Here is a 27379-nt window from a genome sequence, read left to right on the forward strand (position 1 = left end):
TTATATGGGAAGTTAAACTACCAAAAAAGAAATTAAAAGGAGTAGTTTTGTTACTTTACCACCCTAAATAGACTCATTGTTTATCTTGCAGAATATATACAGGGTCAACAAATGATATATTTATAGCAACATAGTTATTTGGTGCTCAGTATACGTTTACAATTGAAAAAAGTACATAAAGAAATGCAAATTAACCTAATACCAACACATACAAAAGTGATGAATTAATTACCAAATTTTTTACATCAAGTGTGTGTGAAGAAAAAAACCAAAAACCATCCAAACAAAAATTCCTGGTCTTTAAACAACATCCAGAAATTTGGCATCTGTTACGTAGTTTCTGCATAAATGGTGATCATATTCCAAAATGGAAGATTTCACTGAGGATGCTTGCTGTCAGTCTCTTACAAAAATACCTTTTTGACTCAATTGTCTCTGCTTATCCCCATCACCGTGGTTAAGAGATGAGAAGGGAGTTGTTCCCAAAACAGACAAGTAATTTGCTGGAAATAGATTTTAGATCAACACATTTGATTACAAGGAGAAATCAAGCTGAGCTGGTGCACTTTGTGTAACACAGGTCTATGTTCTCTGCAAGAGACATGGTTAAAATCAGCAAACAATCACGCTCTGTAGCAGCTGAGACATCCAGATGGTCTCAGTTTATCCCTCATTAAAACACATTTCAGTGTTCCAATCTTTAGATAAAGATAGGCTTGAATAGCTGTGGCAAGGCCCATATCCTAAAAGAAAGGTCACAAGCATTTAGACGGTTACAGAAAATACATCTCAAAGCAACCTGGTGCCTTGGTTGCACACCAGTTTGCATACCAACCTCAGCAGCTTGCAAACTGGGAAGCTGGGCAGGTCAGAGGTTACGTGGAAGAGCCCAAGTGCAGGTCCTCCCAGGACTGTTTGTGTACAGTAATCTCTTGCCTGTTTTACACTGGTGTAAGGGGACATCTATCTGAAGTTACTGACTTGTTGCTTTTCTGCTGATAGTAGGGCTCTCCGATTTCAGTGGTAGCCTAGGTCTTGATGTTACTGATTTAATTTCTTGCAAGTGAAAGCAGCGCTGCAGCATGACGACACAAGTGAGTCCTGCAGCACGTTTACTTTGTATTAATGCTATTCATACTAGACCCTAGAAAGTACTTGTGAACTTTGTCTGTACCTTCTTCTGCCATTACTTGAAGGAGGCAACAGAAGAAAAGCTGCTGGAACAATCCGATCCATGTGTCAGATGGCCACCGAGTGCCATGATACTCATCTCTAACTTTCCATCTTTTCTCATATGCTGGGGAATTAATGAGGACCCCAGTTGTGCTGAAATTCGAGTATCTGCTGAAGGGCTTTGCTGGATAGGAGTCTCTGTATCCTCCAGCTAATTATGTCATTAATTAATCTATTATCTATTGATGACTGACAAGAGAGTTGCTGAGAATGATTCAGAACCCACATGGAAATTCTTAAAGTATCTATTTCCTGTATTTTGATAACTCCTTATTACTGTTCTGTAGCCATGATAAATCCTTGTATAGAGTTACAGTTAAGGTATTAGAGAAGATTCCTATTTCTTACTTGTTCTCTCGATTTTTTTCTGTATATGCAGATAACTAATGTAGTTTAAGAGATGCGGAGTGGGAAGATTAATCTCTCTTCCCCCTTGCAGCTCCTAAAGAAAGTTACAGCTTTATAGTTTCAAAAGAGAACATTTTATTTTTAAGTTGCTATTAATAGAACAGAAAATTAAAAGCTCATCATGGTTGGGATGAGATCCCGATTGAACTTGACAAGGAAGAAGATACTTAATAAAAGTACCAGGCATGATGATGGCTTTAAAATAAATCTGTGTGTTAATAGCTAAATTATGAGGCGATAATCTGATGGTCTATTTAAAAATGTGTTTGTAGGAGGGTTTTTAGGATGACCCCGTAGATAATGTGTGGTTGTTAGTATGTCCTGTCCTACTGCTTATATTTTTTGGCTAATTGTATGATTTTAAGGTTGGGCAGCAACATTGTACATAGCTGTGATCACTTTTTATCCATCAATTGATGTCTGCTGCTGTTTTATCAGCTTATTTTTCTGAGCCACCAGCTAGGATAATGTGCTTGAGGGAAAATTATACCCTACATCAGTGGTTTTATTACAGCATGTTGTACATTATTGGTAATTTGAATGCACCCAGATAAAAATAGAAAGGTTAAGTAGTTTTCCAAATGTTGCTGCTGTGAAGCAGAAAAAGAGTAGTGTCTGTACCATATACATTTTTGAGGGAAGAGTGATTTTTTTTCTTTTTTCCCCCCTTTGAAAACCGCTTGCTAAAATTGATGCTTTCCTGAAAGCTGAATGTAAAGAACAGTTTGCTTTTGAAATTTCTCTCCCCAAACTCTTTTTATTCTTTCTGATGAATTTTTAGGATTAATGAGCCTGGTATGTGTCAGCTTTTGTATACATATGCATGACTAGAAAGTGCCTTCCCATGAGACAGGTGTTGTGGTTTTTTGCCAATTAGGAGGAGTTGCAATCAAATGGTGATGATTGCCCTCCGAAACCATCTCCTCAGTCTGTCAACTGTAGCGCAGTGGATTTAGTTGGCTCCTTTCTTTTTCTTCTAGATATTAAATGCTTCTGAGCTTAAATGAAGGAGCAATGCCATTTTTGTGGCTGATACATCTATATAGTGTGTATGTATGTATGATTTCTGCAAAACTGTAGCTTGTAGGGTTTTTTCCAAAACAGCTTCTTGATTCTCTGTACACGAGAATAATCTGTGCAGGGAGCACTGAGCAAAAATTTTGTATTTTGATAGAGTTGGCTGATACACATATAGTTTTAATCCTTTGTGAATGTCCTATTTAAAATCACTGCAGAACATCACTGTATGTCTTTCAGCTAATGCCCACTGAGATTTAAAACCTCCTTTTTGGCTGCTCTCTTTCTTAAGAGTGACCTTGGCTGACAGTTTCTATTGTACAACTGAGTCCTGCAGGGATTTTTTTTTTTCTCTCTCATCCTTTCACATGGATTTACGTGGTGCTGACTTATCTCTACAGTAGCTCTGCTTCTATTTCATTGCGGTTAAGATGTTCATAGTTATAAATCACTGTGGAGAACATATGTTTATATTCGATTTTCTTAAAGATTAAAAATTCCATCTCATATGAATGCTTCATTTTCTTTTCCCCTGATTAAAGAGAATAATAATCAACTGTAGTTTTCATGGCAGCTGATAGAAATAAGCCAGCTAATGACCTGCCATGCAAGCTAGGAGAGATGTAGGGGCCCTTGGCCTTGAGTTTGGGTAGGGAATGGACTAACTGATCGCTCTCTTTCAGCTCCGTTGTCTGTACTCTTGAAAACCTGGAGAGAGACTCTGACCAAATCATAGTTTCAATTGCAATGCAGTGTTCTAATTTTATATTACCTGCAAAATCTGTGCATGCTCACAGCTGATGACGTTTGCATTTGAAGCTGGAATTCAAAGCTGTCAAGGTTTAGATCTATGTTTAGTAGCAGAGATATTCAAAGCTGGGCATTCTGGTGTGACTATAAGATTACCTATGTGGGGTTTTTTTTGAGCGCAATACAAATACATGTTTTTGAAGAAAGATAGGTTTTTGTCTTGAACCATATAACTTGTTTTCCGTAAGATGTAGCAAAGCTAAAGGGTTATTTTTAACTCTGGTGCTTGCATAATTATGCACTGAGAGTTCAGTGGCATAAAGGAGATTCAAACAGTTGCAAAGTTTTATAAGAACTTAATTCTAATATGTGTATTGGTGGTGTTAAAATACTAAAAGCTTCATTTTTCAGTACATTATAAGAAATTTGAAATCAGTCTTTAAGAGGTTATACTTTCACATGCTGCTTTTGAATTCTGAGGCATATATGAGTGTGTTTAGGCATGCTATGTAATGTACAGGCATGCAGCAGGACAGGCTTGGTTTTTATGCATTTAGTTAACTGTTCTCAAGAGGTAGGTAAGGCAGTTATATGATTTATTTTGACATAATTCCTAATGAAATTTAGAGGTATGAACAAAACAAAAAAGAATGCAATGGTATTGTTAGCAGTGTAATAGGAATTGTCTTGTATTTTCTTACCAATTACTGTAAAAAATAGAGAGGAACTGCATATCTATGGGAAATGATCAGGTAAGTCAAAGGGAGGTGAAAAACTCTTAATTAGAAATCAAGAAGATCAAGAACAGACCATGTCCTGTGTGGAACAGTCATGCACTCCTCTGCGGAGGGACACTACTTCAGTTTGGGGTATGGGACTACTAGAAGATGAATGGCAATTGAAAGACATCCAAAACGGGCATCTAAGGTAGTGGAGATAGTACAGAGATTTGATTCAGGTACGTAGGGAACCTATATAGTGAGAAATACAGGATACTGCTGTTTGCAACTGCATGTGAGGAGCAGAGCCAAAGAAGGCATGGGTTGTTTCCTTGTCAGTGACTGATGTAACTGGGTAGGAAGCAAGATGAATTTAAGAACAATCTGAGCTTAAGAGAAAGCTTTTACAACTTGTGCAGTTTTTACAGCTCTGTATTGTGCAGATGGGAAGCAGTGGTGTCATGTCTGAGTGATACATAGTTGGAGTAGACTGCTTGGTCTATCTGTGACTGGCGTCTACTGGATTTATGTGTCCTTTTCAATGAGATGTGTTGTCCAAGAATAGCTATTTGCTTAAGAATCCTGCCTAACAAAATTAAAATATCCAGGATGGCTGATTTCCTTGTACTGTGTATAACCATTTCGTGGTTCTGCACAGTCAAAGTGGAAATGGTCTCTTGCCTTGAAATATGCAGGCAACAACAACAACAAAATCTGTATTTGATGGCCCTTGTAGCACCAAACGCAGCTGTTAGTTATAATTTGGTCTTTCTGCTCTCATTTTAGAGAGCTGCATCCCATCTCAAGAACAAAATAGCCTGATCTTATGTAAAAGTTATCTTTTGGCTTTTTTTTTTTTTTAAAAAGAAAAAGATACAAAAGTTCATTCTACTTTAGCAAAAAGAAAATTTATTTTTGTTCAGAAAAATAGGTTATGGCATGCAGTTTTCTCTTAGTCACTATGGGAATAGCGCATATGAAAAATGTGCATGTTCTAATTCTATTTGTTTATATTTCTGTTCACTCATTAAATGATGATATATTGTATTTTTTTAACAACCAGATGATTTTCTTTCATATTTTGTGTTCTTCCTGTTCCATTATTCTGCTTGGAGTTCTTTTATGTGGAAGCTGGAATTTCTGAATCTCATTAGCAACCAATGGTGCTTCATTGAAAGCTTCAGTATGAGTTTCATGGCTTTATATCTTTACTTAATAGTATAATAGGATGCCTCTGATAGTGAAACCAAGGTGGCAGAAGATAGGACCACAAATGCAGACTGCAGTGTAGGTTTGTTTGTGGTGGTTTGTTTTTTATTTTTTCCCAGGCCAGCTGTTTCTCATGGAGATCTGTATCATGCTCCAGCATTTCATCTGCTGAACAGTTGTGCCAACTGCTGCCAGACAGCGATGTCTGACTTCAGCTGCCACTGTGTCTTCTTGTACTCCACACTTGCTGACCCTGCTGCTAGCAAAGAATGATTTTTTTCCTCAGTAACGCCTGAAAAACTATCAGAAGGGAGTACTATCCCCTGCAAAAACGGATTTCTGTGCTATCGGTTTCAAAGCCACTCTTAGGTAAAAGACAGTACTGTGTGTATAAGGGTGAAATAGAGCATTTTTGGTGAAATACAGCAATCTGATTCCATTTTGGTATGGCTGTGCTATGGCACTACTGGTTTTTGGCTAAAGCTCTGTTAATACACTCTTGATTTCCTTCTTTTTTAGAGTGACATGGCCAACAGTAGTCAACCAGTCCTTTTCACTGCTAATGTTTGGTTGATTTATATGATAGATGCTGACAGAAGAACAAAAAAAATGGCACAGCAAGTCCAGGGTTTTTTTGCTGGTGTGTGTTTTGTTTGTTTGTTTTTTTCCCTGAATGATTTCCTTTGGGTTGCTCTGTAGAGTTTTGAACTCCTTTCTTAGGGACGTGAGTGTCAACACTGATCATACTATGGTAGCTTGGAATTAGATGTTAAAATAGAAAAGGTCTTTTCTATGAAAAGTGTTTGGATTTAATCATGTCTGTAAATTGTATGTCTTGCAAAGTATTTCCAGTAGGTTCTAGAATAAACTGTGATACTTCCTAAGTAATCATCCATTCCAGGAATATTGCTATTTAAATAGGTGTTTTTAGTAAAATAGTCAGCCACTGGGACTTTCACATGCTGGTTGTAATTTCTATATTCTTTTCCTTTTTAGAAGCACAAACTTTTCCTCAGGTACAAACCCCATAGACCTGTATACCATGTTTGCTCACATTGGTTCAATTTTTATCCTGTTTTCATCATTGCAATCTGAGCTGATATAAAGAAATATCAGTTGACCAAGCAAGAATTTGTTTGGGCCCTTTAAACTCCAGAGTTCAGATCAGAACACAACAAAATGCATTTTTCTCCTGCTGACTAGTTACGTGTTTCCTCAGTTTTTATTCACTCGGTTATCCTATAGATCCATACTTATAAAAAACATGATACCTGACAACTTTTTAGCAAAAGTAATGTATCAAAATTATATTTCACTTCAATGATAACTCTTCCACTGTGCTTCCTTGGAAATATAGATGTGCTCTTCTTGCTTCCATTTAAGCAGGAAAAGGCCTCTATTTATCTCCAGCTTATTTAAAAAAAAATAAATATTGTGGCCTCCTTTAAGTATTTGACACTACTTTTATGACAGAATTGTAACCAGTACTGGAAATTTCTGCTACTATTTAAGAACTCTCAAGACAATTAGTGGGTTAGGGAGCCCCCAAGGTAGGTGTCGGTAGGGCGGACGTGCGTTGGCAGAGGAGCACACGATGCACTTTCAGGTGCTGGTTTTTAGAAATTTACAGGCCAAAGAAGGATTGTGGGTAGAAGAGGCAGCTTATCAATTAAAAGGCTGATAGATGGTTCAGACATAGATACAATTTTCTTCATTACTCTCAACTTTAAAGATAGAAGTCTCTGTAAAATATTGTTCAAAAATCTGAGAAAGGAAGGTAAAATGTGGTTAAGATATATGTGTAGTTATCAGGAGAAATGGCAGTTTCTAACATAGTATTAAATTTTTGAGTTAGTCTTAAGGTATGAGGATTAGTCAGAGAGGCCAGGTAATATTTTTATAATGAAACAATTGGTATCGGATTAAAAAAAAAATAAATTAGGAACCAAATTCAGTGTCCCTTCTGAACACAGACTGAACAGAAGACCAAAAATTTTTGGTAGCGTGAGGTAGAGTAGGACTGTCAGCTCTATTTAATCAGTCTCTATTAAGCTGAGGAACCTATTTGTTTTAAGGAGCTAGGTAACCTATTTCTTTTAATTTGTTCTGAAGAATTTGCTGATTAATGAGATATAATCAGATATCAGGCACATAGACTGCAAAAACACAGATTTCTCAAAATCCCTTGAAATTGCATGTTTCAAGCTGTTATCTTCTCGATGGTAAAGGTCACACGGTAGTTCAAATTCCTGATTTAAGAAATCTGGTGGTATATAAAATGCATGAATGGACAAATATAGAATACCCTTTTTACTGTTTATGTTTCAATAATTTACTTTTAATAAAGCAAAGGTAAAGAAAATATCTGGAGTCTGGTGAGTTTGGGCTGCTTTTCTTGTAGAGGGTTTTCATCCTTGTCCTCTGGGCTGATATTGTAATGGACTATAGCATCACAATTTTTGGGAAAAAAAAAGGGGGGGGAGCAGCACCTCAGCCCAACTGAAGAAATTTTGAAAATTTTGTCTAATGATATCTGAATATCTGAAGTCTGAATATCCTTAGCTTTTTTTCATCTGTGTTTTCAATTAAATCGATTGGAAGAATAGTTTGGAAGTTGACCTTTGGAAGAACTGTGCTGTGTTAGTCTCTATAAAATCAGTGCAGCTATACATGAGAACATGAATTTTCTAAAGCTTATATAGGTGTAGAATGGGTCTTTGATCAGTGCCAAAAGTACAACCATGAAGAGTTGGAATATGTTTTGTGTAGGAAGGTAGTGAATAAAATAAATCCAATAACTGCTTTGCAGTGTGAAATTAGAGTCTTGGGAGAATAAATAGCTAATGAAAAATCATCTTTCATTTTATCACTGAGAGCAAAACAAAATAACTTCATGTTAGTACTAGCAAGAAATGAGAGAGGGCTCTTAAAACTTGAGGCTAGCAGAGACTTTACTAGAAAAATCTCTTGGCGTAGGAGATGGCAGTTCCGTAAGCATCTCTAATGCTGTGCAGAGCTCTCTACCAGTCGGAGCACGTACTGCTGGGTAGCCCTCTGGCTGCATTCAGCAGTGCCTCAGTCAGCAGGCGTACATGGTGTTGCAGAGCAAAGCCAGGAATATTTCCTAACTCAGACAAATGCTCAGTGATGAGCAATAATAAACATGATTTGGTTTCTCATTGCAGTCTGTCTACTAACAGCATTCATAGAGTGAAATTCTGGCGTCAGAGGAGGAAGGATTTCATCTGCAGGACCTGATCCAATCCCCCAGCAGTCATTGATAGAGTCATTTCATTGACTTTAATGGGACTGAATTGATTCCTTTAATAGTATTTTTGTTCCTGTCAGTAGTTCATTTGGCTTTGCTGTAACCATTTACATGAGTAATGGTGGAAAACAGACTTTGTATCAAATTGTAGACTGAATAACTGTACACTGTAACAGGGTACTGGAGGTAGTTTTATTTCACAGTTGTTTCTTTTAAGTTTCCTGCAGTATACTGGTACACCATAGAAAAAAAAAAATGTCAGCAAATGTGTGAAAGAGTGATTCTCTTCGGTAGAAGTCCTATAACTGAAATTAATGTTATTTTGTGCCCCTTTAATAGAGATTTATTTTGTGACAGTGCCTTTTTTGCCTTCCAGTATTCAACAGTATCTTACAGAAGGCATGGAATAATTTTTATTTATCCTATCTGATAGAAAAACTGGTACAAGAAGTCCAAGCTGACTGGAGGCGTGGATTCATACTGAGAGACCTGAAACAATTGTTACTCTAGGGATTATAACAGATAGTTGCCAGTGATTTTCTTTAAAAAAAAACCTTTTTCATTTTGTAATCTTTTAAAAATAATACTTGAACTTTATGGTCTTTATGTCATCATATTATTGGGGAAATATATTTCCATCTAAGAGCAACTACTGAGTGAAACATTATAAAAGAAATTCTAATTTTCTGTAGATGTACAGATGTCTCTTCCTGAAATGAATTATGTACGAGTTAACTTAATGCAACTTGAAATTCATTCAGAAATGTAGTGATGAAGTCAGGAATATTTTCAGACAACACTTAGCTAGAAAGTTCAGCTTCTCTTTCTTTATCTACTCTTGGCTTCCTGTTATTAAACAAAAATTTCACACTTGTGAAGGTGCCAACCTGCTTTTATTAAAATAGTGTTTTCCCTTAGTTCATCTGCAGCTTGTGCATTCCTGATAATTGAACTTCAAAGTCAGCATTTGTTTTAAAATAGTGTGAGTTTGAGCATCTCTGGGTGTGTTTGATAATCTTTGGCTGCTTGGTTAGACAATCCATTTCTCATTCTGGTCCGTGAAGATTATGTACACAAATGGATGGACATTTTCTCTTTGACATGAAAAGAGCAAGAAAGTGCAAAAGGTGATACAACTGGGCCATGCTTGATTTATTTTGTGCATCTGGAGACTTATATAGAGCAGGTTATGGTTTTCTTTCTCAACTCTTCTCACCTTTCAAAGGTCTGCTGAGAGTTTTTCATCCTCTGCAATATGTTGTCAACCTGTTACTACCCACACCTCACATCAGCGTTTGAGGGGCTGTAGTCTCAAACCCTCTCGGATGATTTTGTTCAAACTCGCAGGAAGATTCCCTTAAATCTGCTTCCAAACCTATTCTATTCAAGAATGGTATCTCTAATGCAATGAATATAGATAAATCTGATTAAATACCAACTACTCCCTGAAATGTGACACTTCCAGTGCTTCCCCCCCGCGCCCCCCTTTGGGGATTCTTTATAGGTCCCAAGGGACCAGCTGGCATTATATCTACAGCCAAATAATAATCCAAGTAGGACAGTAATGCTACATACAGTGGGAACTGCTGATTCCCTTAGTTTAACTGAGGGGGAACGAGATCTGTATGCCACCTTCCCAGGTCCTCGATGAGTGAATAGTACCAGGGCTTTGCTGATTCTCTGCCTTGGCTGTGTCTCTGCCAACCCATTAAGAAGTGATTATGTTTTCATCCTTCTTACTAGTTTCTCATCAAATTTTGAGATCAGAGTTAGCATAATCTTAGATGGCAGTTTAGAGAAAGCAATCAAATTATGAATATAACCTGAATTTTTGGAGTAATCATAAATCCATTCTTTGTCCAGACCTTCAAGGACTGTGAAATGCAAGTCTTGTGATTCTGATTTGGTGAAATCTGGTTTGTTACCTTGCTACTAATTTTTCTGCCAAAAGAAGTCCAGATAAAATCAGATGTCAGAGTACGTGGTGATGATACCAACTTAGAAATTATTCTGAGGCACTGTGAAAATACTTACAAGCTTCCAGGATGAGACCTTTTCTGATTAGGGAAATCAAAGAATAGTTTCCCCAGCAGGCCTGCAGTTAGCTCATCCAAATTGCTTCTGTTTTAATTGGCAGGCATTTCCTTTAAGCAGCTAGGAGAAGAAAAATATTTGACTTGGGCACTACAGGAATGGAAGCCTGTTCCCCAAGACATAGCCACTCTGAAAAGAAAAAAATTTAAGAAAAATCTGAGTTTGTAGTACACTTGTACAACAAAAATCCATGACATCTTTGACAAACAAAATCCCAGACCAAGGTGAAGATTTAATCTGAATTTTAATGAGAAAAGGATACTATTTTACTCAGGTTTTCTAGCATGTGAAGTCTTTTGCTACCTGAAGTGAACCTAGGTGGATTGCTGCTCTGTCTTTTTGTTCACCGCCTACTGTTGCTTCCAAGCTGTACTTCAGGAATTTTTTTACCCAAATTTCTTGTTTCTAAAGCTTGTTTCAGAAGCATTGGTAGGAATAAATAAAAACAAATAACCTTCATTGAAAGCTACTGCTTTTGTCTGAAGAACAATGTAATTAACATAGTGTTTGAAATGAGTTTTTCAGTTACTGGAGTTTTTTATTTCTCTTCTGCTGAACATGTCTATGGAGGACTGGTTTCCCTATATTGTTGTCATGTGGAATGGTGAGACCAAATATCAATAATTGAGGAATGTGCTAGAATGGTGTCAGAAGCTGCACTCTCAGGATTTGGGAATGGTGGCTCTTTGTGTCCTGGGAGGCATTTGGTTATAAATCAAAACTATTGAAGCACACTGTAGATGATGGTCTTCAGATTCAAAGAAATTGCGTGGACCTTGGATTAAAGATGTTCAGGGCTCTTCTGAAAAGAATGGGAGAAGTCCTTGAGCTCTCTGGCTATTTCCCATCCCCAGTGCAGTGCACCTTTTGTTGCTGAAACTTGTGGTTTGCTCGGCCTTGTTCCCCTTGACTGCTGGAGATTTAATTCTCCAGGTAGTTTAGACCACAGCAGTGGGATTCAAATGCTGTTGGATATCTTTTGTGAACTAGTTATGTAGACTTGCCCTATAGCCAGTGGAAGCAGGAACCCTGAGTGTGAAATCCAGTTCACCTAATTTAGATGTCAATATTAGAAAGAGGTAGGTCTCAGTTTAGAAGTGCCTGTTTCTCTTCAGAGAGTGTCTGGATCTGCAGCTCCTCTGGGACAAAAGAACAGCTGTGTGGTAGATCAAGGTAGATCTGAATCAAATCAGTGAGGGTTTTTCAGTGATACTGTTCCTGAATAATGTTCATTTTAATCCAGAATGTACAGGTATCTCCTGCTTTTTTAAAAATCAGGATTTCTTGGTAGTTCACCTCTATGTTGTCCACATGTTGAAAATATCAATGTTTTGAGTGTGTTTTGTAAAATAATCCCTTCCCTAACCTCCTCCCCGCTGCCCCAAACAGTGAACAAAAAACCCCACCCAAACCTCGTGCAGTCCTTAGGTTTCTTGTAGAAGAGACTTTAAATTTCACCCACTTTTGGTAATTTGATCTATTTTGGAGATGCAAAGCCTGTAACCCCACTGATGGGGGGATATTGCCATATGTCAGTCTCAAGTTTTCTATTTCTCAGTTGTTGTTAAAGGAATATTAACCACTCGGGAAGGGTGAGGTGGCTGTGTGTCAGTCATGCTAATCTGGTATGCACCCTGGCAAAGTTCCGGGACTTTTCAGAAAAGAGATTCAAGGATCGAATGAAGCCTGCATATCTTGTTCCATGGGATTAGAGAGATGCATTATCAGTGAATAATGTTAGTCATGCTTCGTGCTTTCTGTATTTTACCATCTGCCTTTCAAAAACGTGAGATGGTGTTTCCCTGGTGTCGTAACATTAGGTGAATCATGGAGAGCACAAACTCAGAGTCGTTTGTTTTTAAAGCACTGTGAAGGAAGTGTAAACTTCATATTTGTTGTTTACTGATTAATATTTAATTGAAGGTGAGATTAAGCAGGCAAATGACTCAAACATGCTAAAAAGCAACAACACTGTCTTGCTGTGACTGACAAATGACAATGAATTTCTAGGAACAGAAGCCAATATATTAATGTATAGAGATGGTACAGTGACTTGAACAAGATGCTTTGGTTGAGAGTGGTGGACACAGAAAAATCATGTAGAAAACAACTTAGTACCCTTTGCATCAGTAATGAAATTAGTAGATGGTTAAACTAATAATTGTCTTTTCACTGTGGCGTTACGGAGCAGTTTAAGAACAATTCTGTTTTATTAGAGCAATGTTTGAAAAGCTCACTGGACTAGCAAAGCCCTATAAATGCTTTGTTAGGTGAATGACTTATTTTTCATTCATTTGTTTTTTTTTAACATCATGGCTGTTTAGATACCCAGTGTTCAAGGTCTTGAAGTGTACTTATCTTAGGACTAGATTCTTTTTTGCCCACTGGAAGTAAATAGCAGTCTGTCATTTTAGGTATTCATTATTATTATTGATGCCTCATTTTTTCACAACATTTTTCTGGGTATTCTTTTTCATGATCAAATCTGTCTCTGCTTTCTGATGTGACTGTCAGCAGCAACTTACCACAGATGAAACCAAGAGACTGAAATGCCAATTTTTAGGAAAGTGCAGGCATATCATCCATCAGTGGAGGTTGTGGTGATTCAGTGCCTCTTGGGATGGAGTCTGTTTTACTGTGACATTTGTGTCCTGCATTTTTTTCAAAATAATGCTACAGGCTGATGTTATTTCTATTCAGAATACTGATCCATCCTGTTTAAAAACAGATAATAGTGAGTAAGGTCTTTTTTGCATGCTATACATAGGGAATTATCTAGAAATGAACAGATACTGTGAACACTGTCCAGCATGCAAGCATGGAAAGTAGAGTATCTCTTCCTTGGCTGTTGCTTGGCACATAAAGGCCATTTTTAATTACTACTCCCAGTTTCTTTTTATTGCTCACTGTAAGCCCCATTTTGTGCTGAAATTTTTCTCTTCTTGTGAACTTGAAAAGCAATATGTGAAATCAAGGTTGGCAGAAGTTCTTAGCACTAGAATATATGTCAATAAATAGGTTGGGTAGAAGCAGCATGTATATAGCAGCTGACTGGTATTTTAATGGCGTTCTCTAATATTGTAGCGAAACTTTGGTACCTCCTTTTTTTTTTTTTTTTTTTTTTTTTTCCTTTCCACAGAAATCAAAGGAATGTTGAGATTTTTAACTGTAAATGAGAGGGCTGTTGAGGGTTCAGTTTGTCTAATTGAGCAAGGTATATTGGCTCCAAAGCAGATAATGTCACGTTGGCAGCAGGCAAAGAGGAATGAATGCATAGAGCAGCCTGGGCTGCCTCGCGTACAGAGCAGTGGTGACGCTGCTAGATCAGTGGAGGTACCAAGCCTATGTGTTACGTTAACTGTACGTGGGTGGGAGATTGAAATTGTTGCACAGATATAAAACTGGGACTTGAAACAGTTCGGGATCCTCTTTATGTCCTTTACATGTGTACTGCTTTCCACTGTGCCTAGAAAGTTCAAAATAACGCACTTTGACTGCGACAGGTTTGTCAGTCATTAGGCTGATGGTGTGCTCTTTTGAAGATCTTTTTTATTATGAGAAAACTATTCTGAGACGTATAGATTAGACCGTGTGCTTGCACTAACCCGCTTGAGGCAAAAAAGAAACCTTTAATCTCTGTTAAAACTCTCTGTGCCAAATATAATAGCTGGTTTCAGTAGTATTTAAACCAACTTCATTAGAATATGGGAAGGGGAAACAGGTTTTAAAGGCTAGTTTTAGCAAGTAATCAACTGTCTCCCAGATGGTTCAAATGTGACTTGTTCAACACTGCACATGGTAAAAAAAAAAAAAAAGCCAGCACCCCCCCTGCGTGCATGTGTATTTGTGTTTGTGTGTGGGTTCCATGCTCAGGCGTTTCTGGCTGTGGAGGTGAAGCCGAGGGGGCTCCCAGGCAGTGCTGGAGGCCACCAGCCAAACAGCTGCCCCGTGCAAGGCCTAGCTCTGGCTCTTCAAACCAGGGCACTCGAGTGTTTTAGCTCATTTCTGGTGTGTGCCTGCTTTCACAGAAGGCCAAGCTGCAAGATGTAATGTATTTAAATGAATTCTGAATTTGTAATGGTGGCTCTAGTTTTTTCACCAGTTTTACTGTCCTTGCACTGAAAAACAGTTTTGCTTTAACCTTCACAAAAACTAGTAGTGTTTAACTCATTTTTGTTACCTTGTAGCCTTTACGAGAGAGTCTTTGTTCTTGCCAGATGAAAGATTGATGCGGCTGTATGAGCCAGAGCGTATGCTGGAGGTGCATCTAGCATGCTGGACTAATAGCATACTTATTAATATTCATGAGCCATCTCATTTAGCGGGTGCTCTTGGGACTTGATTAAAGTAAGCAACACTGCTATTGGTGCTTCAGCTGTAGCGAGCTTTATCTAAGAGAGAGCTAGTGTTATCCTTGTTGATGCTAGCTCTGACTACCTGCAGCATTTTACAGGACGTCTCTACAGGGTTTCTGCGTAGCTTTTCTTAAATGACAAGTCACACCGCAATGATAGAATAAATTTGAAATCACCTTTATAAAGCGTTGTCGCTTTCTTTTGTAATGAGTCCTTTCTGTTTGTTCCCAAAGGTCCAGAGGAAGAAATGACCATGTAGATTCTACAGCTTGAGTGCAGCATAATGGGAAATGGTGAATGGAGTGGAGCTGGTCTGCAGCCTTGAAAGCAGCCATTCTGCGGACCACTAGTCAGTCAGGGACACCTTGCACACCAGAGGCATCCTCCACGTCGCTCGCTGGACACACACTGGATTCTTTTTAATTTCTTAGGTTGGAATTCAAGATTCCTTTCCTTCAATTTTTAAACGGTTTTAAGATTGTATCAACTATAACGAGTGGAGCAATATAATTGACAACAATGGGTGACATGACAAATAGCGATTTTTATTCCAAGAACCAAAGAAATGAGGCCAACCATGCAGGAGAGTTTGGGTGCACACTGCAAGAATTGCGCTCCCTCATGGAACTTCGAGGAACAGAAGCAGTAGTAAAAATTAAAGAGACATATGGGGAAACAGAGGGGCTCTGCAGACATCTGAAGACATCACCAACAGAAGGTAAGCATATTTCACTTCGGCTGAGTCAGGGGACGTTGTGTAAATGCTCTCCAGACAGTGAAAGAAAGAGGTTTTGTTTCAAACCTGAACACAGTTCTCATGGCACTGCCATTATTCCCAGCAATAATAAAACAAGAGAAGAGTCTTCAGAGAAAGAAGATAAAACCAGTCTAGCTCTAGCTAAAGCTAGCATGAGAATAAAGGAAGTGCTGTTTATTCAAACAGCTAAATGCATTAATTCTTCCTCAAAAGGCAGACAAAAACATCAGCACCTGTTTTATGGCATTATAAAGAGGCTTTAACATATATGGTCTTGGGGGTAAGAAGGTGCAGACTAGTTGCTTCAGAAGAATTTTTAGGTATTTAGACATCTTGAGAATATGAAATGACCTTTTGAGATGCACAATATGTTACTTTGTAGATTGATATGTAATATATTTTGTGGTTACTAATTCTGAATTACTGTATTATGACAGATAGTTTGCTTAAGTTATCAATATATGATTGTAACGGTTCTATTAAACTTCTTTCGTATGCATAATTAAATTTATTTATGTTTAATAATACCAATCATAACTTTTCAATATCTATTCTTCCAAGTGTTTTTGGAGCTCTCTACCGGCCCATCTGTCATTAGTCTAGTTTTCAACACTCATCTCAAATACCTCCCCATAAAACACTGGCAGTGGTGGGATGTTTCCCTCTTCTCACTCAATTTTCCTGTTCACCAATTCTTTCTCTTTTAGTGCAAGTAAAATTCTATTCAATTCTAAGAATTCTATTGTCATCTCCAAGGAGAGATTTTTCATTTTCATTTCCAAGGAGTATTAACACTTTTGGAAATTATACAGTCTCTAAGTTTATAATATTTATCTGGTCTTGTAAAGTAGCCAAAATGTTCATTTTAAGTTATTTTCTTTTTCAAGAAGATAGAAGTCTTGGCTTTATTCCATTCTTCCTTTCTTAAATTAATCATTCAATTACCTCCTCTGTTTAAATGCTTGAAAGTCTTGAATTATTGGTGTAATCGTGAACATGTCAATTGTGGAGTCATATAGTGTGATGTTCTAAATTACATTAGTTGAAGAGTCCCAAAGGAGCACTTGTCAGTGCCAAGTTTTCAGGTAAATTCTTTGTGGTCATACACTTTGTCATATACAGTCTCAGTATTGTTTAAGCATTATAAACTATAAAGCTGGAACAGTACCTTTTCAGCAAAGGATTATTAAGCTAATTCTATATTAAAATGAACAGCCGACTCCAGTAGTGGTTCAGCATTCATGTGCAGTCTTGTATTCTAGAGTAACTAGTGGCAAATGGAACATTTTATAACATCTCTCCCATTTTCTAGTCTTGTCCAAATGTCTCGTCCTTCAGACGAGCCCTCATTTCTTACCTGGAGATTGCTCCCAGTGGGAGTGCTGAGGTAGGAAAATGAGACCCTCCACTTGTCTGGGATTTCCAGACGTCCATCAGTCTTTCAGAGAGTGGCCTAATAGCTATTGCACGTGAGAGAATCAACTCTTCAAAGAATAGACAGCAATTCTGACATACTGCTGACACATCGGGGGGATTCCAGACAAAAGTGCAGGTTCTCTATATTGACATGACAGGGTAAACACTGATTTATAAATATCCCACTAGGAATGCAGCATCTTAAATATCCCTCAGTAGTTTGTAGAATGTCAAAGCTGAAGTCTCAGTCTGGGCGAGCCGAGATCACTTCAGTGACTTCAGTAAAGTTTTGCCAACTCATTCTAGCGGTTACCTGGTCAATGTGAACTTCAAAGGAGATATTAATTGCATTATCTGTTCAATTTGTGACATCAGGGAAACTTAATTCCTCATATCGGAACAGGGCGTATGGATCCAACTAGTGTGGCATGCTGACTCCAGCAGTAATCTATATCTGATACTTCAGATAAGGTAACTTTCCTCTAAGCCTTACGTGCACTTCATCACTTGTGCATTAGGGAAAAAAATTTCCAGCTTCAGATGGCAATCAGCATAGCCTTGGAATCATGAAGACTCTGCTGAGTTTTAATTTTAAATTAGGTCACATGATAGGAATTCCCATTCACACTGTTTTAATATTATTTTTAATTTTTTTGCTTGGAAAAATCATTTTAGGAGGAAATCTCTCTGAAATATGTCATGTCAGAAACTTTTATTTGAGAGAAGGTATTCATAGGAATTCGGTAGAAAAACTTTAAAGTCTTACGTCAAATAAAAGCGTATGTTTAGATATAAGTCCCTAGCCATTGCTTTTTTTGTATCCAAGCACAGTGAAGAAAGTTAGAGTACAGTGAGGAGGAAATTCTTGATGGAGTTCTCGGAGGAAATAAACATAATAGTTTCTTATATGGAAATGAAATTTTAACATCGAGTAAATATGATTTACAAATCAGTTACTGATATATAGTGGAGGCTCCTGTAGAGTTTTATCTTTTGGTATTTGCAGCTAACTGTGGATTCCCCATGGAATATCTTTACAAAATCCCATAATTTGCCACTGTGCCTGAAAACTGTTTTTCCAACCAGCCTCTTTTCTTGGTGAAGAACAGTTAACTGAACTTCCACTATTTTTTTATAGTTTGGAGTGCTGCACATTTTACAGTTTTATGAAGAATAACAGAACAAGCATTACTGCAGGGCACTACTTCTTTCAATAAATCCAATAAACTCCTGCTGAGCAAGAGTCCTGAATATGAATGAAACAGCAAAAAGGACTTGACTGTAGAATTTTGTTCTTCCCAGGCTTGTAAGCTCTTTCAAAATTTATTTTCGTAAAATCTTTGTCATTTTGTGGGGTATGGCTTAAGTAGTTACTGGAACAGAGTTAAAAAATGTATCCTGGAAGCAGGCACATTATAATTTGGTAAAATGTGCTCTAATCTGAATTTACTGGCTTACTCAATACTTAGAAAATAAGAAATAGCAATTAGCTCAGAGTTTACTCAGTAACTCATTTCCCATGTTAATATTTGATGTACCACCTATGGATTGGTAGAATCAATCGTTTTTATTGTAAGTGCCTTTTTGAAGCTCTGTTTTCAAGGCCTTGAACTTTGCAAGGTAAGACCTTTTATGCATAACTCAAATGTTATTTACACTGTTCTAAAGATGCACTTACCAGTGTTTTCTGAATTCATGTATTAATTCAGTGTGGAGCTTTAAAAGTCTGCTGAACGTTGAGTAGAATAATATTTGCATGCTGAATGAATTCATAACATTATTATGGATTACAAGGCTTCAGTCTCTTTAAATTTTCTTTGATCGCTTTTCTAACTATAGATGCAGTGTGGATCCCAGCTAGTGGTTATCCCTAAGGGATTTCCTGCATTAAAGTGATTATATTATAATGAAAAGCTACCATTTAAGTCCTCATAAAAAGAACCTCCCCAAAATCTATAGAAATACTTTATATGAAAAATACAAACATGTGTCTTCTTGAATTTTCTTTAAAAATATTTTTATTCTGATTAGTTTCACTTTCATTATTCTAGTAATACAGAAAATAGGCAAGATCTAGCTGTCATTTTGCCAAAAAACACCGAATCCCCCGTTGGGCAGACCTGTGATGACAGTTGTACAATTTTCCATGCAATCCGAGTCTCCGAGGCCCACTCGAGCATTAGTGATACCTTATAAAGGACAGCTGGTAAAATGTGATGAGTTAGTTGGATGAATACCAAATGAGACTGGAATCCACTGTTTCCAAAGCTTAACTGTGTTTTACCCACAATTTTATGTAGTATGCACCAAGTTACAGTAAGTTTTTAATCTATATTCCCTTCATGTTACAAAAGTGTTTATTTCTTATAAGAATGTTAGTGAATTAATTTCCATTACTTCTTGCTTAAAATACTTGATAAAGTAATTTCCAATGTGCGTAAAAAGTGAAGCTGTGTACAGTGATGCTTCTTTCATTTTTATGTAAAGAAAAAACTTTTCCCGTGGTGGTATCTGTGCAATCAGGCCTGAAACAGCAGCTCCAAAAGATGTTACACATTAGTGATGATGTTACAGCACTATAGGAGAAGTTTTTCTGTTTAGTGGTTACCCGATACGCTAAGTTTCTAGAAACACTCTGGTGGAGTGCGAGAACATATCAGGTGTGACGTTACTATGTGAGCTAGAAGAACTTACTTTTAATATGAAAAATGCAAGTTTTGTTTTTTTTTTTTTTAAGCTGTGGTTCTCTTGAGATACTGTGAAAAGGTTTTATGGCAAGAGAAGGTATCAATTAGCAGTTAAATGATAATTTTTCTAATTTAGAAGTTGACTTTTTAATCATTGTAACTGCCCTTAGTTAATAGATACAAGGTAAGTCACTCTCTTTTCAAATGCCTGTTTGTTGTATAGGAGATACGGACTGTTGTATCAATTAATCCAACTGTGTAGGTGTATTTATTTTTCATTATTACAATCTCAGAAGCCTTTTACAATTTTAACTATGAGGTAAAAGATGAAGAAAGAGTGAATACAACAAAATTAACCAGTTGCTTTTAGTACTCGCTAGTTTTGGTTCCTCAAGCTTACTTCTGTAAAAATACACCTTTAATAACTTAGTATTCTGTTTTGAAGCTAATGTAAATAGTACCGTCTTATTAAATTAGCTACAGATATGTTGTTAAATATATTAAATTAACTATAGATTTGTGAAGAATTTAGAAACAAATTGCGAAAGATACTTGATTCAGACAAGTTTAAAATAGAAATATAAAATAACGGATTGCCAGGGATTGAAATATATAACACACTGTCAAAAATAGATTATGAAAGTAAAGAAATTGAGAATAGTATCATTTTAGCTGTTGTTAAAAGAATACACTTAATCATGCATAAACCATCAAATATTATGTATAAGTTCAAGATTTTCTTAAATTATTTTAAATTAAAGGTTAGGATGACTATTATTCTACTTAGGAGTTTTTTAAAAGCTATATTGCCAGCTCTCCTAAAATAGATTTAAAAAAATTTGGTTTTGAGGCTGAGCATCTTAAAAGCACTGTAAAAGAAGACCCACTCATCCCCTCTCCAGATCGCCATGCTGTCTAATTCGTCATCCTTATTTGTGGTGTCAAAACATAACTTGTAGCTCAGGCCAATTTGCCAACACACCCAGGCCAGAAGCCAAACTCCAAGTACACATCTAGTCCTTATTTGTACATGTTCCCTCCACATGGAAGGACTGGTTTAAACAATGAAAACAACCTTCCCCATGAAATAAGCCTTCAGTATTGTCATGGCAAAGGCCTCTAAGGGTTGCATTTTGCAACACTTTTTTCCTACCTTGCATGGGGAAAAAACCCACCACCAACTTTAAACCCGTATTTCACCTCGTTACGTGTGCGGCGTGAATCGTGGTTGAGCTGGTAAGATCTTTTGATAACTCAACGTTTTTCTGTAGTCACTTCAGTTAACACTTGTTGCCTTTGCTGGTCTGCTCAGGTCCCCACAGAGCCCCTCTGAAAGCCCTCTGCCTGCTCCCGGGGGCTGTGCTTGGCAAAGTTACTGACAGTCTCAGTCAGAGGCTGGTTAGCGAAGAAGGAAGGTAGGTTCTGGATGCTCCTTCGTTTTGAAGTTGCTGACCCCCTGACAGGTCCCACCAATGGATTTGTCCTGCCTTTACCTTTGGGGGCCTGCCTGGCAAAGTCAGATGGGGCAGCCTGGGACGAGTGGGAAGCGCAGGAAGGGACACAGGGTGTGCGCTGGGGTCTCCCGGCTGGCACCTTCCTCCTGCCTGCCCCTGAACTTGCTGCAGAGAAAAGTGCTGAAGGAATTATTATTTATCTGGCTCTTTGTAACTCTTTTTTGTGCAGAAATACTGTATCTGACCTAAGTTCACATTAAACACCATTGTCATAGTAGGTCTTTCAAGATTGGGAACAGATGGAAAAAACCTAGTCAAGATGGTTGTGTTAATAACTCATGTGAGGCAAGGAGATTTGCTTTGGCATATAGTACTGTCTCAAAGTCCTATATAACATGCCTTTTAAAGTTGTAATACTTGGCCTTAGCGAGGCTGAAGTTGGCTCTTACATTTCTGTATTTTGACAGGTATATCAGCACAGTACCATGCAGAGGTATTGGTTTGGGGATTTCTGCACCACGGTGTAGGGACCCATGCAGTCTCAGGGGTTAGATGAAATGGTTCTGTACATTTGATATTCCTGCTCTCTGCAGTATGTTATATATCCGTAAAATAATATCTACATGCTTAATGATTTGAGAGGAGTGCATGGAGCATTCTTGGCAACTGCAGTTATTTTCCTTATCTAATATTTCCATTGTTTGTGTAATGGAACAGCAAACATTCTTCCAAAGGTTACCCAAACATAAGCATCTCAAATGAATGGCTTAGATTTTTTTAAGTGATAAGTACAATTTCATTGCTCATTTTGTTTCTGGATTTTGGCATGTTGTGCCACTTGCTGATTTACTTTGGCTTTGTTCATTTACTTGTAGAAAACTAGAGGAATATTGCATGATGCATTTTCCCCATGAAGCTTTTAAAATAAATATAAGCTAGATCACCTGCTCCCCTGAGAATCCTAAATGGTTTGCAAAAAGCTTCTCTATGTCTAACCAGCATTGCTTTAAAGTAAGGTGAGGAAAGGAAGAAGGCAAGGGAATGTCTTCTGCCTGTTGTATTAGGTAGCATCAGAGATTTTCTGAGGCCAGTGCTGATTTATTTATGTGATTACCCAGGAGGTCATCTTGCATTCAGTGATTATCTTTCTTTAGCAGGTGCAACACTTTTAGAAAGGAGGCTGTTTTCATGCAAACTGAATTCCCGGTCCCTTTAATACAGTACATTAAATACATGCAGGCAGCGTTTACTGACTGCAGACACACATTCTGCTGTTGCACCTCAGATTTAGATGAACAGAGTAAGTGGGGGTGATATTTTGCACCTGTTTTGCCCAGGTCTAATGTTTGCTCATAGTAATTACAACTACAATGTAAGTCAAAAGAAAGTCTGGCCCAGCAACTTTAAGTAATTCTTTCCCTCTTTCTAAAGAGGTTATCATAGGTTAACATTTGTCATAATGTGTTGTGCCACAGGTTTCTCCTTCATCTGAATACAATGATGCCATACAGTATGTCATTCCCTTTTTGCAAAATAACAAGTGATGGAAAGTGTTGTCATTATGTGCTGCAGCTGATAAATGTGTAGTCCCATTCTTAGAAATAGTGGTTTGAGTTTGTTGGCATAACTAGCTCATTTATTGTGTGAAAAAAAAATGAGGCCAGATCTTTAAGATAATAGCAACAGTGTACATAATGATGGGGAAAGTAATTTTTAGATTTTATAAACTGTCAGTTACGTCAGTTGTCGAAATTGCAAAGTTGGATTACGTTAGTGGTGCTCCCTCAGAAAAAGGCAATTAGTCCTTTGCTTGGAGGATCAAAAATGTATTCTGTTGGGTGTGCTTTCACGCACGTGCATCGGCAATGGTAAGGACAGACCTGAAGGAGGAGAGAAGCGTGGAGCTGCTGCTGAACTCTGTTGCAGCCTTTCCTTTGCAGAGCAGGCCTATTTTCTGTGGAGCCTATGTAAGAGTAACAGTACTGCAGAGGTAAAAAAGTGTAATGAATACCTCGCTTCTATTGTATTGCAGGGCTTAGAAATCCATAAATATATATATTGTGTGTCAGCCTTGAGTGAGAGCTGATTTATCTTCATTTTGTTCTTGTTTTGAGAAAGCTGCAGGAAGAAAGCAAAGTCCATTATACCAAATGAATAATCCAATCGATGTAGCCAGTTTGCCCTTGATGAAATTAAGCTTTGTCTTTGCAGTATATCAGAGAGAGTGAAGGGGATTTTTTGCCTTATTTTGGCAGAGTCCTATGAAAGCAAACAGTTAACATGCAGTGTTTTTATCCTTCTGTTTGGCCCTGCTAGAGGAGACATAAGAGCACTGCTCAGCTGATGCTTACAGGGGTGCGAAAAGTGCTCTCTTTACAATACCACTTTAAAATTTAAAGATAAAGCAATTACCTCCATTCCTATTAGGTGTTCCCAAACTTTTTGCCAAGTCTCACTGCTAGCAGTGATGCTGCTTCCAGCTGAGCATGGGAATTGGAAAACTTTGCTGCTGAAGTCTTTTTAAGGATCATCTGTGGATTGGGCAGATGATGACAATGCCTTTTCGTGCAATAATTGAAATTTTGAAATTTTTTTAAATTTAGCATTACATTTACATTTTTTTCATGAAAGAAGATTATGTTATTTGTTGAAAGAGAAAAAGGTTTTGGATAAAATGGGGTTTTGCTATGCAAGTCTAAGTTCAGTAGCCTTGAAAGTGGAATTAGCCTGAATGATTGGTCATTTTTCTTTTGATCACAGATAATATGAGCAGACTTGAGGTAAGAACAGTGTCAGATGCAATAATGATTTCCTGCCTCCTGTTCCCTTTTGCAGTTGTTACTTACCCTTCAAATGTAGACTGATCAAATTTACCGTTTCCAGCTGTTTTCTAAGAAGTCAAAGGTTGATGGCGTTTGCCATGCCTGTTATTTATAAAGGTGAGGTGAGCAGAAAATAAAGCCAAAGATGTATTTTTGGCAGTCAACTCAGTGTGCTTCCAAGACAAACATAACTGCATTTCCTCAATGCTGATTTCCTTCGATGCATTTGTAGTTTCTGACTTGCCTTCTAAGTACCTCTAGAAATTACTTCTACCCTATTTCCAGTAATTTTCTAGAAAAATATTCTTGCAGTTGCAGATCCTGAAAGGTGTAAGGACAAAGAAGGCTTCCCCACACATCTGGAAAAATTGATGATCGTCTCTGACAAAGAACCTGCTTTCACTGATACTAGATGACATAATCTGGCATAGTTTACAGCATGGTATAGTAACTTTCTTTTTAGCCATTAAAGAAAAAAAAATCCTTTCTGAATGCTTATTAGGAATCCCATTCCTTGTCTTTGCCTTGGAGCTGGTAAAAAAAAATTCATTTTAATCTCCTGTCCAGTCCAGAACTTGGCAATGCAACCAGATTATTTTAAATATGGAGTATTTCTGTTGTATAATAGAAATAGCTGGGTGTATGTAGCTGCTATTTCTGTAACAATAGCATATACTAGCCCTTGTTTCCTCTTGGCTTTCAAATGAAATTCTTTAGGGACTGCAGATACTCTTTTCCTGTGTGGATTGCGAGCTGAGTCAGTTCTGTTAAAAGACTCAAAAACCTGAGCTTCCACAGGCTGTGCTACTCCTTTGATTATTCCTTTTGCATTTTGTGTCAATCTCTCCTCCCTGCCACTTCCCACAGAGGAACTGTCTTTTTCAGTATGAGGACAGTTTAGGTATAGTCTTCTAAGGTACAAAAAGACTGAAAAAATGAGTAGTGGAAAGGAAAAGTGTCCAAATTTATAAGTAGTTCAAAAGCTGTCATGATTCTTTTTTCTGATTAGCATTGGAGATGAGGGGAAAATATGGAATAGCCCACTTCTTTACAGGTGTGCTTGAAAAGGAGATCTTGCCCTTGAAGTAGTTACAAAAGAATAAGAGAGGAGAATTTTCTTAATGCATTCAATATGTATCTTATTAACTGCAGTAGAATTTAACTTTGACTTCATAAATGAGGGCATAGCTCCTCACATGCTATAGGCTGAATACTGCTTGTTCAGGATCATGTCAGCATTAATGCAGGAAGATAAATGTATGGTAATGCTCTAAAATTATGGTGCAACTATTAAGTTATAATCGTAGCATTTAGCATAAGCATAAGCATTATTCTAGGCACCTCAGTTAATTCTTTGCTTAAACAACACAAGAAATCTACTTGCACTTTTTTTTCACAATTTTCCTAGCAGTTTCAAGTCATTACCTTAGTTTGGAAGTTGGGTGTCAAATTGGAACACCATGAGTTTCTTTGTGCGCGCCTCACTTTTGTTGCGTGTTGGCCCTCACCCTGTCACTGGCACACGGTCTGAATTTTAACAGAATGATGATTCCTGTCTAAGCAACTGGTGGGTTGTTTGTTTGTTTTTGAATAAAAAAAACCCCAAAGTAGAAGTATTACATTGTTATTCTACTTTGCCGATAGGGTCTTATGACTGTTGCATGGATAGCAGAGGTTATCCAGCTTGACATTTGTACTCTTGTGGTACTATAGCCAAAATACATGTCTTTTCTAGAACTGTAGTCTCACAGCTGACTTTTAGCCGATGGAAAGCTTGGAATCCATAAAGATGACTGTCTTCGTGAAAATCACTCCTGTTTGTGAGTGATACTTGATTAAAAGGGTAAACCAGCAGTGAACAGGCTGGCCAAATCAGAACCTATTATTTTCACTATGCAAACTGTCTAGGTTTTGCTTAAAGAAATACTTCAAAAAAACTTTAAAGCCACCACTGTTTCCTACAAAAGTATGGTATAAATTTGGAGAATTATTCAAGTGTTAAGGTGTGCTCACCTGCTGACTTCGTACACATCTCATGTGATGATAGTGAAGTCCTTGGGCCTTGGGCTTTTGCTTTGTTCTATTGTTTTCTCAAGTCAGTGAGTTTGTGCAGTTGCATTCAGCAGGTGCAAGGGCAGTCTGACAGAGCTGACCCTGTCTCTTGGTTCATTAACGTACATTGAGTAGATGTGAAACGAACTGCAGAACAGGGCGCTTAGTTAAGCGTTCAGAACAATTGCTTTTCAGACTCAAGAAATAATACGCTGAAGGAAACCATAAAAGTAAATTATTGGTGATTACCAGTATTGTGGGCACATCAAACAGAAGCGATGCAGTACTACGTGAGGCTATTACGTGAGTGCTGTAGCTGGCCCTAGGAAGTTAAATGTGCTGATTTCTGGTGCCGGCCTTGTCCGTCAATGATAGTTCAAAGCTATAGGTTCTTACAAGATAGCTAAGGAAAAAGGTATAAATATGTCATTGGTTTTGTTCTCAAGGAAGTCTCTGTGATTGTGTTACACCTTCTTCTACTTTGCCTGCTTATAAACATGAAAGCTCATCGGCTCCAACCCACAAAGTAAAAACCATAACCTGAAACTACAGAAGTGAACCGTCATCCAAACCTGTCACGCACACTGGATCATAATATGAATAATGTGTTTCATTACCAGAGAAATTAGAACAGTTTTAGCTGAGTAAGTGTATTGGCTGTGTGAAGATCAGTTCTGTTTCCTTCAATGAGTTGTTCCCGATTGTTTTTGTTTAATGGTAGAGTATAGCTGAAGTAATTTGCTTAAGTATGAAATATCAGATGGCAGAAATCATTAAGATCAAATTGTCTTATTGACAGTTTTAAAGTGATATCTTAGCAGAGGACAAAGAATACACCCAGTTTGTTAACATGCATGTGCATGACTCGTCCAAAATAACTGTATACAAGCTGAGAATAAGCCAGTATTAATGTTTGCGTTGAATGTTAAATAAATGCCTTCGAAGAAGAAGATGATTGTTTTGACTTCAACCCTGAAATGTGGTAAAAGATCTGGAGAGTTTGAAATGATTTAAAGATAATTCTTACAACGATAACTGTTTTAGCATTACCAACATACTCTTAAGGTGAAATCAGTGATGCTTTTTCCCCCCCCCAAATCTAGATGTTATTTTTAATTCCTGATGTTATCCTAACAAG

The 27379-nt window shown here is 37.6% G+C and overlaps 1 protein-coding gene across 8 annotated transcripts in view; it reads left to right on the forward strand.

Moving 5' to 3' along the window:
* The window catches only part of ATP2B2 (ATPase plasma membrane Ca2+ transporting 2), a 252940-nt gene that overhangs the window by 48445 nt on the left and 177116 nt on the right, over window positions 1–27379 (forward strand). For all 8 annotated transcript variants that reach the window (XM_074914647.1, XM_074914648.1, XM_074914649.1 and 5 more), the window contains exon 2: window positions 15287–15771. In XM_074914647.1, the coding sequence (XP_074770748.1) occupies window positions 15573–15771 (199 nt within the window). In that variant the 5' untranslated portion in view covers window positions 15287–15572. The remainder of the gene's footprint in view (window positions 1–15286; window positions 15772–27379) is intronic.

Source organism: Athene noctua, chromosome 10 (assembly GCF_965140245.1).
Source record: "Athene noctua chromosome 10, bAthNoc1.hap1.1, whole genome shotgun sequence".
NCBI lineage: Eukaryota > Metazoa > Chordata > Aves > Strigiformes > Strigidae > Athene > Athene noctua.